A 12745-nucleotide genomic window follows, 5' to 3' on the forward strand; every position below is an offset into this window, starting at 1 on the left:
TCGTTGCAAGATGTCGCTTACATTTTTTTTTTCTTTTTTTTTTCTTCCAAAAGGAATCAGTACAGTTTATATTGTTCTTATTTCTTGATAGTTAGTTTTGCCATTACACCAGAAGGATCGGTTGGATGAATTAGAAAATAATGCTTTAGATGTTAATGAAATTTTAGAGTGTAAAATTGCTCAAGATAGTGTTGTCAAATGCCCTGAGCCAGTAAGAAAAAGTCAGTATGTAACATTTGAATTTCCAATACGGAAAGAAAATAAGAGTTTTCGTGTGTCTGAATGGAATTGACATGTTACGTCATCGTCTGAGGATATTGAAAATTTTTTGTCTGCTATGAATAGTAGTATTGATGTATTAGGCATTTGTGAAACGTTTTTATCTATGAACATCTGTCTCTCGTCTTACATTTTTCCAGGTTACCAAATGATTTCGAAGGTTAAAAATCGGATGAGACAAGGAGGTTTGTCTTTTTTGTTGAAAAATAGAATAAAATTTGAAGAAAGGGATGATTTATGCCTTTGGATTGAAGGTAAGGTGGAAATTTTTTCTGTGGAAATTGTATTTGTTGAGAATAAAAAGATAGTAATTTGTTTGGTTTATAAACCACCTAGCACTCCCTCGGTTGAGTTCCTTGATTTATTTGATGATTATTTACGTAAACTTCTGTCTGTAAAAAATGAATGCATAATCATGGGTAATTTTAATTTTGATTTGTTATGTTTGAATAGCTATAATTTTGAGTTTTTTAACTTGATGTTATCGCATGGTTATTTTCAAATGAATCACCTTCCTTCTAGAATAACTGAACATTCTGCTACTCTTATTGATAATGTGTTTCTCCCTTCAAATTTAGTTCCTGATTCTTATTGTGATATCATCATCCATCCGGGATCTGATCATCTTCCTGTTACATGTACGATAAAGCAACGGAGCCCGACTTACGAAAAGTCTAGGCGTAAACTTATAAGAGATCTTCGGCCGGCAAATCTACATGAGTTCCGTGAACAAATAAGTGTAATATCGTGGGAGAAAGTGTATGAAGAACCGAATCCCTCGCGTGCCCTCGACAACTTTTTTGGGATAATTACTCCGATATTTGAGTCTGCTTGTCCCTTGAAACTTAATAGGAAAAAAGAACGAGATATCCCCCGAAAACCCTGGATTGATGATGAAGTTGTTGAAGCTATAAATGCTCGTAACGCTTTCTTCTTTAAAAATTGAAATGACTCATCTGAAGAAAGTAAAAATGAATATATTCGTCAACGAAATATAGTGAATAAGTTAAGACGTTCTAAAAAAAAAAAATATTACATCGAAAAATTTAATGAACAAAAAGGAGATATGCGGGGCACTTGGCAGACCATTAACGGAGTGATTAAAGGCACAGGTAAACATTATGGCCTCATAAATGCTATCACTGTCGAGGGTGTTACAGTCACTGATAAGCAGCAGATTGCTGACGAGTTTGGTAAATTCTTCTCTGGTATTGGAAGTAGAATCAAGGAAGACACTTCTCACGGAGACCCAGCGAAAAGTGACACGCTCTTTGAAGATAATCGAGGTGAACATCATAAATTTCAATTTGAAAAAGCGTCAATTGAAGAATTAACAAAAATTGTGAAGAATTTAAAGTCAAATGCTGCTGGTATTGACGGTTTGAATCTGAAAGCATTCAAAGTAGTTTAAGTGTATCTACTACCATGTCTTCTCTACCTCGTTAACCTGTCACTTGAAGTCGGCCAATTCCCTGAAGCGCTTAAGCAAGCAAAGGTCCTACCACTGTTCAAATCAGGCAAAAAGCAAGATATGACAAACTGGCGACCTATAAGCTTGTTACCACTATTCTCAAAGATAAACGACAAAATAGTACATCGACAGCTGTATGAATATTTAGACAAGCTCGGAATATTAAGTGAGTCACAGTTCGGTTTCAGAACTAAACATTCAACTGTTCATGCGGCATACCATCTAATGGAGTGAGTTAATAGTGCCCTAGAAAGGAATCTTATCCCGCTTACTGTGTTCATAAATTTTAAAAAAGCATTTGATACCGCTGATTTTAATCTTTTATTAAGTAGGCTAGCTTGTTTAGGAGTCCGTGAGAAGTGTTTGGATTGGTTTAGGTCTTACTTGCATGGTAGGTCCATCAAAGTTATGATAGATGATGTGGTAGGGAAACCCTTCAGTGTGAATTATGGAGTGCCCCAAGGTTCGGTATTAGGACCTTTACTGTTTCTTATATACGTGGATACAATGCGTTTTTACCTTCCTGGTGCCGTAGTTACATCATTCGCAGATGACACAGCGCTTACAGTGATTGGGGAATCTGTCGAAGATCTTAGAGATAACTAATGTAGCTTTGGAGAATTTATCTCAGTTCACAAAGCATAGTTTTCTTGCAGTGAATATTGAGAAGACTAATTATATGATATTTAGTCGTATTGGTAAAGTTGTATATAATTGTCATAGTATTCTTTTACAAGGTGTTTCCATTAGTCAGGTTTTTCAATGTAGATATCTAGGATTTTATTTTAATGTAAATTTTAGTTGGATTCATCATTGCAAAGTTTTATCTTCAAAATTGGCTCGCGGAGTTGGTATTTTAAGACGATTTCATAGTTTTTTTCCTCTACATGTCCTGAAAGCAATTTATTATTCAATTGTCCATCCTTATTTAGTGTATGGTTGTTCATTGTATGCAAGCAATTTTTCTAGTCATGTAAAAAGGGTCCAGATTATGCAGAATAAGGTAATTAGAAGTTTGGGTTTCTTGCGTGTGGTAGTACTAGAGATTGTTTTAGAGATTTAGATATTTTGAATATTGATTTTATTAAGTCTCAGCAGATTTTAATTTTTGTATATCAGGTTTTAAATGGATTGTCTCCTCAATATTTTAGAAGTTTTTATCGATATAATTCAAATTATCACGATTATTCTACTAGGAGCTCTGATCAGCTGACTAGTGAAATCAGGCATACAACGCGATCTGGGTTTATGATTAAATATGTAGGTGTCGTTATTTGGAACTCAATTCCAGAGAGTGTTAGGTGGTCTGAAAACCTTATTTTATTTAAAGTAAGAATAAAAATATATTTTTTGAATAAATTGTAAATTATGTTGGTTAAAATTTTATCCCTTTTTTCTTTTCTTTTTATGATGAGAGATGGCTGTTTAGAGATTGTATAGTGTTTCGTCTGTTGTTTTTTTCTTGCGTATTTCTTTGATTTTGAATAAATAGTTATCATTTTTTTTGTAGTTTTGCTGCTGAACAGGGACATTTTAGGTCCCTAAATTGAGCAGCATATTATTGATTGTAAGTGCAATTTTAGTAATTTTTATTTGATGAAATAAACACATACCTACCTAAAATACCTACCGTTCGTAAGTTAAAAATACTTCAATTTTTCTATTTTTTTCCGAATTAACGGGCCACCCACTCCCCCCCCCCCCCAGATGGTCAAATCGGGAAAACGACTATTTCTAATTTAATCTGGTCCGGTCCCTTATACACCTGCCAAATTTCATCGTCCTAGCTTACCTGGAAGTGCCTAAAGTAGCAAAACCGGGACCGATAGACAGACCGACAGAATTTGCGATTGCTATATGTCACTTGGTTAATACCAAGTACCATAAAAACGGAAATATGCAAAATATGAAATAGAAGCGATCGTTGAAAGTTATAATAGAAGCGCTAGAAGTTCTATTATACTAATTAAGCAACAAGTGTAACGATAGTACTATCAGGCTGAACCAAGTCAAGTAAAATTTAGCTAAGTCGGTAAGCCTGTAGACTGCTTCATTTCTCCCTACTTTCTCATAAGAAAAGTATTCTGACCCTCAAACTCCTTGGAATGAGTTTAAGCGTAGTCTACAAAAGGATGTTTTTCCTTTAACCTAGGGAAATGTTCCTTGTCGTTTATATACTTAATAACTGCATCAGATTACAACTCTTCTTGACTATTGAGGTCCTTGTGTTGGTCATGCAGCATGTTACTCCAGCTGGGCTCGATCTATGGGTCCCTTATTACCATGTTGAGATCAAACCCACTGCACTACCACCAAACAAGTGCTTTATAAGCTTTTTGTCTCATTTGTCTTTGAATTTATTGGTCAGGTCATCATCAGCCCAGTCATTCATCAACCCAATATTTCTGACCTATTATCATAGAAGAAATAAAATATCACTTTTTTGATCAGTTTCTCGTACTTTTTGGACTAGAGCTAAATTGTGACTAAATAAAACTTAAAAAACAGGTATCTTACGAAACAGTTCCAGCAGGTTTTAGATGCTTAATCAGCTCTGGGGGTATAGATGCTTCTTCTGCTGCCTCTGCTATTGCGGTTATAAGCGGAGCGCTTCCGGCGGTGAGTCCACCTCCAACCTAAGTAAATAGTAATAAATATACACAGAGCAAGAAATAACATTTACAACAGTAGTCCTGATTCCGAGGGCATGATAATATTTTAACACAATTAAATCTCGGGTAGAAGTATTGGAATATTTTATAACAGAGGGTAGTTTTTGTATCAACCCCAGGTAGCTGAGCACTGCAATAATTTTGTCGTAGTTATCGGCTCTATTATTTATGAAGTACGTTTTTCCGATAAAATTCACAAATATTAAATCAACCTTGTGATCGTTTTCATGAATCATCACATGAGGGGCTGTAAAGTGGTGGCCAAACAATGTACTTCTTTCATTCAATCCCCTAACTTTTCCCCGCTCTAGAAAATAATCGTTTAATACATACTTGTTATACGATTATTTTGACTGCCTACACCTTTAGTCTCAAGCATAACTTAAGGACCCCATTCATGATAAAAATCCAAGGAGAGCCTGTAAAAGCCTTTCCACAGTGAGACTTAAACTAATACTGAGAATTAGCCAGTGCTAATATGAGCCAATCAGATTTTATGTCGACCATTCTGATCGGCTGAAATAAAAATTCTGATTGGCTTAAATTACCGCTGGCTAGACCTCAGAATCAGTAGAATTTTATCAAACAGTTCGTGGTAACGAACTGTAGTAAGGAGCGACCCGGCTCAATAGTAACCAAAACTCTAAGACATTGAATGTTGATATCAATAGATACATCAAAAGAATCGCATTTTAATGCTGATTTTAAATATATAAGTTTCATCAAGTTTAGTCTTACCCATCAGAAGTTACGAGCCTGAGAACATTTGCATTATTTAAGAAAATAGGGGGAAACACCCCCTAAAAGTCGTAGAATCTTAACGAAAATGACACCATCAGATTCAACGTATCAGAGAACCCTACTGTAGAAGTTTCAAGCTCCTATCTACAAAAATGTGGAATTTTGTATTTTTTACCAGAAGACAAATCACGGGTGCGTGTTTATTTGTTTGTTTGTTTGTTTTTTGTTTTTTTTTTCCCCAGGGGTCATCGTATCGACCAAGTGGTCCTAGAATGTCGCAAGAGGGCTCATTCTAACGGAAATGAAAAGTTCTAGTGCCCCTTTTAAGTGACCAAAAAAATTGGAGGGCATCTAGGCCCCCTCCCACGCTCATTTTTTTCCCAAAGTCAACGGATCAAAATTTTGAGATAGCCATTTTTTTCAGCATAGTCGAAAACCATAATAACTATGTCTTTGGGGATGACTTACTCCCCCACAATCCCTGGGGGAGGGGCTGCAAGTTACAAACTTTGACCAGTGTTTACATATAGTAATGGTTATTAGGAAGTGTACAAACGTTTTCAGGGGGATTTTATTTTGTTTGGGGGTGGAGCTGAGGGGAGGGGCTATGTTGGAGGATCTTTCCTTGGAGGAAAATGTCTTGGGGGAAGAAAAAGTCAATGAAAAGGGCGCAGGATTTTCTAGCATTACTAGAAGAAAACAATGAAAAATAAACATGAAAACGTTTTTTCAAATGAAAGGAAGGAGTAGCATTTAAACTTAAAACGAACAGAGATTATTACGCATATGAGGGGTTCTAAAAATACTTTAGCATAAAGAGCGAGGTATTTAGGAGGAGATAAATACCTCGCTCTTTATGCTAAAGTGTTTTTAGTAATTTCAACTATTAATTCTACGGCCTTTCTGATTCAGGGGTCATTCTTAAAGAATTGGGAAAAAACTATACGATTTAGTGTAAAGAGCGAGGTATTAACGAGGGTACAAACCCCCTCGTATACATAATAAAAATATAAGATTATGAAAGTTTGTTACGTAAGTTAATTCTTAAGTTACGTATATTTTTTAATAATAAAAACGTTCGTTAAAAATTAAAAGTTCTAGTAGCCTTTTTAAGTAACCAAAAAATTGGATGGCAACTAGGCCTCTTTTTCCACCCCTTATTTCTCAAAATCGTCTGATCAAAACTAAGAGAAAGCCATTTAGCCAAAAAAAGAATTAATATACAAATTTCATTTTAATAATTTATGTGCGGAGAATCAAAACCAAACATGCATTAATTCAAAAACGTTCAGAAATTAAATAAATAAAAAAAATTTTTTTTAGCTGAAAGTAAGGAGCGACATTAAAACTCAAAACGAACAGAAATTACTCCGTATATGAAATGGGTTGTCCCCTCCGCAATCCCTCGCTCTTTACGCTAAAGTTTGACTCTTTGCCCCAATTCTACTTTCTAAAACAATTAAAAGCTTTAGCGTAAAGAGTTAGGGATTGCGGAGGGGACAACCCATTTCATATACGGAGTAATTTCTGTTCGTTTTAAGTTTTAATGTCGCTCCTTACTTTCAGCTAAAAAAATTAATTTTTTTTTATAAGGCATAATATAAGCTAAAACTGTTTGGACTAGCTTCAAAATTAGGCCACTGATATTTACCTAAATGTACCAATTTTATGCCCTTTTTATGGATAAGAACTGTACAAGTTATTTAATCATGGTTGCAGCAGTAGCTAAAAAATAGTAAAGAGCGAACCATAGACCATAGCAACCAAAAGTTATAAACAAGTTTAGAAGAAACTACTATCTGACAATGATTCAGGAATGGTAACTATTATTCTGGTTCGTCATAAAAGCAAAAGTTTATTGTGAAAATATTTTATGATTATTTCGAAAAAAGCCCGAGACTCCTTAAAATGGCGTCAGATCAGACAAAGAAGGGTACCATTGAAATCAGCATGAGTGGAAACTTTGTAGAGGGAAATTACAGTCCCCCACCTTGAACAAGAAGGAATTTTGCATAGGTAGCACTGATCTGTCTCCCGTTTTATTTTTTTTTATTTTTTTTTTAGGGGCAAGCGGGTTACGAGAACATCAGAGAGATATGCTTAATGGCTCATTCAAAGCTATTTCTCCCATCCACGTGTTTTTTATAAATTCTACCATCTGGAAGTGACATATAGCAAAAAAAATGGAACTTTTTGTGTCATTTCTTACGGGATGGGGCTAGCAGGCTACCTGAACATCGTAAACCGATTTTTAATAGTTCATATCTAAATTCTTCCTATAAATTCCACTATCTGCAAGTTCCAAAGGGCACTAAAACCGACACTTTTGTTGCCATGTCTCAAGTGTAAAAGCCTGGGCTAGTGGGCTACCAAAACTCTGTAGAGTGATTTTTAATGGCTCATTTGAAAGCAATTGCTCATATCTACGTGTTTTTTTTTATATCAATTCTATCATCTAATAAATTAAAAAAAAGTTTTTTTTTAAACTGAAAGTAAGGAGCGACACTAAAACTTAAAACAAACAGAAATTACTCCGTATATGAAAGGGGCTTTTCCCTCCTCAACACCCCACTCTTTACGCTAAAGTTTGACTCTTTCTCACAACTCTACTTTTTAAAACAGTAAAAAAAACTTATCATCACTAAAAAACTTATTCTATCAATTCTAAGGGGTATTTCCCCCTATTTTCTAAAATAAGGAAAATTTTCTCGCAACTTTTGATGGGTATAACTAAACTTAATGAAACTTATATATTTAAAATCAGCATTAAAATGCGGTTCTTTTGATGTAACTATTGGTATCAAAATTCCGTTTCTTAGAGTTTCGGTTACTATTGAGCCAGGTCGCTCCTTACTACAGTTCGTTACCACGAACTGTTTGATAAGTGCGATATAGCACTAAATAAAACACTTTTGGTGTCACTTCTTAAGTGGAAAAGCATGGAAGTATAAAACAGTATCGTTTTAATAATTATGATCCAAAGCTCTTAACTGGACGTTTGCAAGAACACCTCCCATATGTTCCTCCTCCGAACCTCCTTAATAAACTACGCAATTATGGTCCAACAGACACCAACAGATTAACAGAGCCGTTGTTCTATTAGTAGAGCGTTGGACTTCAAATCATAGTGTCAGGCACGCGATTCCTGCTTGCGTATCAGGAAATTCTTGGGGGCAGGGGCCCACCCCCGCCACCCTGGATCCGCCTCTGCATCCTTACATGGCATGAAAAATATTGTGTTCTAGGATGTTTACATATCGTCATTTTTCTAATATTGACCTTATTTGCGCAATACTCAGACAGAGTTTCTTAACCTATAAAACCTTTTGCAATTATGGGGCTTCTGTAGCTGATCACCGCCATATTCTCTAGAAACTATTATCTTAAAATATGAGCTATTTCGAGCGAATACCAGATATATAAATGATTAATATGGATTAATGATTAATAATTTGTCAGCATTATTTGTAAAACAATCAGAAATTGAATTTTAAGAAAATAAGTTTTTCAGCTGAAAGTAAGAAATAACATTAAAACTTAAAACGAACGGAAACAATTGTTCCGTATGTGACGGGGCTGCCCCCCCCCCTAGTAAAAATGATAATTGCAGTATTGCTTCTAAATTAAATTTAAATAAAAAACGGGTACAGATTAATTTTAAAAAACAAGTTTTTCCAAGGAAGTAAAGGAAGTTGGAGCTTAAAACGAACAAAATTATCATTTCGCAGCCTATCTAACATATATCGATGATATTTCCGATACATGTGTACTATTTCCCTATGTTTGACTTATACTCTGATATTTCCCTATGTTTGTAGGATTACGGGAAAGTAGCGCTTACTGAAAACACAAATCAAGTATAAAAAAACAAGACTATTGATTTGGGAATCAAAAGTTAGTACGCAGCCTCACAACAACGAACTAATCTACAACGCTTGTCATAGTCTTATATGATCTGGGATATCAGTAACTTCTATATACAACAAAAATTATCTTAAAAACCTGGGCATAAAAATAAATATTATCTTAATAAGTGTTTGGAGCAAAGCGCCAGTTTTATGCAATCCTACAAACATAGGGAAATATCCCCAGTTGGTTTATTTGCACTACTTTTATCGATATATGTTAGATAGGTCATGAAATGATAATGTTGTTCGTGTTAAGTTTCAACTTCACTCGTTACTTCCCTCAGAAAAACTTTGTTTTTTTAAGTTAATTTAAAAAAAGCTAGCAGAGAACGTATGCTTATTGCTATTATAATTAACATTTCCATACTGTATAATTTACAAGGCTATTATAGGGGACATTCCCAAACAGTTCTTAGAGAAGTAATATTATTTTACCCTTATTTCCCTGCGGATAGTTTTAGGCTTCTGTATAAAACACATTTTTATTGTGTACAAAATAAGTCATTTTTAAACCGTGTTTTGGTAGAATCTATACCAAATACCTAATACTAGAATTCTACCACTTCTGCACAAAACATTCATTATTAAAAGGTGTTTCTGGTAGGAACTCAACAATCAGCACAATTTTTTTTTGTGATCCATTTGTTAATAAAAAAAAATTAAAAAACTAAAAAAGTTTTGAACACTTTTAAAGGCTTCAAAATTTGTCTCAAAACGGGAACTCCTGACGAACTCATGCTCTGTCTCTAAGTACTTTGATACTCAGTCGCTATTTAGGCGGTCCAATAGGGGGGAATCTTGGGTGAGCCATTGTCTCCTCCTCTGTCTCCTCTCCACATTTTATGCCACTGAGACCGTCATCATTATCAAGATCAGCGATGAAACATTGAGGTGGATGGAAATACAACAGTTGAATAAAAAATTATTTCCAAAATATTTCAAATAAAACGGTTTTAAGCAATTTACTAAAGTACTAGTACTGTTCAGGTTGTGTTAAAAAAGAATGGTAAAATCCAGCGATTTCGCCAACATAACCAATTAATAGAGCGGAACCAATAAAGGAATAACTATTATTATTATAATTATTTATATATATATATATATATATATATATATATATATATATATATATATATATATATATATATACATATATATATATATAATATCATATACAGTATGTTACCGTGAACGTTCGACATTCATGAACGTCGGAATCAACGGTGAATGCCTGAAATACCTTTTTTCCTCCTTGGATTTAGTCAGCATTGCCAGTCAACTTTTTCAATATAATACAAGGCTTGATGATGACAGGTTATGTTAGCTTAGGTTTTAAGCCCATTTCCGAAATTTATAACCAAACTTAACCTAACATAATCTAATCTAAACTAACATAATCTAATCTAACTTTATTTTTACCATCATTGCTTGCATAAGACTTAAAAAGCTGACTCGCAAAGCTAATTGAATCCTAGCAGAGAAAACAGAATTTCAGACATCCACCGGTGAATGTCGACATTAACCATATTTTGGACATTAACGGTAACCCATACATATGTATCTTAAAAAATAATATAAATCGGGAATGAGATATTATTTTTTGGGTTTTCGTAAAAAAAAAAAAAAAAAAAAAAAAAAAACTACAAAATGCATTAAAAATTTGTTTATGTGTATTTTTGCTATTTTTAAGAGTTGGAAAAAAAATTCCAGGATGAGGTTGGGGGGGAGGGTCAAACCTGGGACCACCTATCCCCTGGATTCGGCCACCCCCACTCCTGTTTGGAGAAAAAAAGAAAATTCGCTCCTATATTTTCATTCAGCTCTTCATTGTGTTGCGAGAACAACACCTTTTTTTTTGCATTTTGGAAAGCTTCGTAGAACTCTTGCCTGGGGCCAAAAATATATTGTTTCTACCCATTTCTGTTCGGGATTTCAGCTGAGTTTATCATTCGGTTTCTTGCACTTGGGATTGCGGTAGAGAAATAGTATCAGATGTGCCTCTTAAACTTCACAAGTTCTCTCATTGCTAAAGAAATTAGAGTTGATCCTTTGCTCCTTTCTAAGTGATGACGTGAGAAACTTAGCCTACAGAAAAAAACTCAACTTTCGAACTAAGACACATAGATTTTTTTTTTTCGACGGCAGTCGATAGCTCTTGATGAGCTGATCAAAGTATATGTCATCCATTTTTTGGTAGAAAAATTCCCTCATGACATATATCAGTTTGAAAGTTTAAAGGGGTTGACAACTTCAGTAGTAAAGTACACACTGAAACCAAAAATAGGCCGATACAGAAATGGTATCAGATGTGCCTCCCAAACTTTAAAAGTTCCCTCATTGCTAAAGAAATCAGAGTTTATCCTTTGCTCCCTTTTAAGTGATGACGTTAGAAACGTGGGCTACGGAAAAAAAACTCAACTTTTTAACTAAGACAGATAGATTGTTTTTTTTCAACGGCAGTCGATAGCTTTTGACGAGCTGATCAAAGTATATGTCATCCATTTTTTGGTAGAAAATTCCTTCATGAGATATACCAGTTTGAAAATTTAAAGGGGTTGACAACTTCAGTAGTAAGGCAAACACTGAGACCAAAAATAGTCCGATACCAATTGTGAGACATCTAGAGGAGTTTTAAGCAACAGTCGGCTGTTAGCTCGTAAACATCTTCAGCAATGAGGGGTTCGCAACTTTTTCTAGTTGGTGTACCTATTACTTGTTTCTGGTGTATTTAATGGTAAGACCGATTTGGTTCCAGTGGTATGACAGGTAAGGGACTTGTAAGTGATAATCGACTAATAGGCTACAATCATCTTCAGCGATGAAGGGTTTCCAACTTTTGCTAGTTTCAACGAGAGGTTTGCAACTTTTGCGAGTTGGTGTACCTAGTATTTATTTTAAGATCCTTACAGATTAACAACTTCAGCGTTTAACCGAAGCGAGGAAACAAAACCAAAGTATTACTCATTAAACATATTTCCAATAATTTCAAGAAATAAGGTTTTTTTTTCAAACACAGAAACTAACTTCCCTTTTCTTAGCGGCGAGGGCCAAAGAGTCATAAAAAATGAAGCAGGGACAAAATTTGAAACTTCGTATCATTTTTTTTTTTGGCACCCGCTACTGCCAAAAATTGCAGAGCTCCATATGGAAACCTTATCAACAAAAATTGAATGCCATTTTTTTCTAGATTCATCAGATTCTTATGGTGTGTAAATTTCTCGTTTTCACTTTCCTTAGCACTTCTCAACTAAACTAAAAAAAATTCAACTTTAAATCTCAAATTTGAAAAACTTTTTTTTTTACAGAAGAAGACTTCTTTCCAGAAAAAGCAAAACAATTTTTTGAGTTCTCATTTCTTTGAATTATGTTTTTCTTGTACAATAGAAAGCAAATCATTTGTCAAAAGTCGTTTTACATTTCAATTAAATATTCCTTCTTTAACGTGTTTTCTACTAGTTGTGGGCATTTGACTTGCCCACAACTATTCCGTTTTTAATTCAAAATCATTTTTAATAATTTCGTCGTACACAAAGAAGTTTCCATTCAAAACATGACTAGAAAAATCAAAATGCTTCAGACAGAAGGGGTTCGTAATAAACTGTAAATGTAAGGACTTAGATTTTGTAAGTTATTGGAAAAGTGTAAGACTTATTTTTTTATTTAATTTCTGAACG

General features: G+C 34.4%; 1 protein-coding gene across 2 annotated transcripts in view; it reads right to left on the reverse strand.

Moving 5' to 3' along the window:
* The window catches only part of LOC136034962 (uncharacterized), a 58616-nt gene that overhangs the window by 23823 nt on the left and 22048 nt on the right, over positions 1–12745 (reverse strand). For both annotated transcript variants that reach the window (XM_065716517.1, XM_065716516.1), the window contains exon 6: positions 4268–4386. In XM_065716517.1, the coding sequence (XP_065572589.1) occupies positions 4268–4386 (119 nt within the window). The remainder of the gene's footprint in view (positions 1–4267; positions 4387–12745) is intronic.

This window comes from Artemia franciscana, chromosome 13 (genome assembly GCF_032884065.1).
Source record: "Artemia franciscana chromosome 13, ASM3288406v1, whole genome shotgun sequence".
NCBI classification, from domain to species: domain Eukaryota; kingdom Metazoa; phylum Arthropoda; class Branchiopoda; order Anostraca; family Artemiidae; genus Artemia; species Artemia franciscana.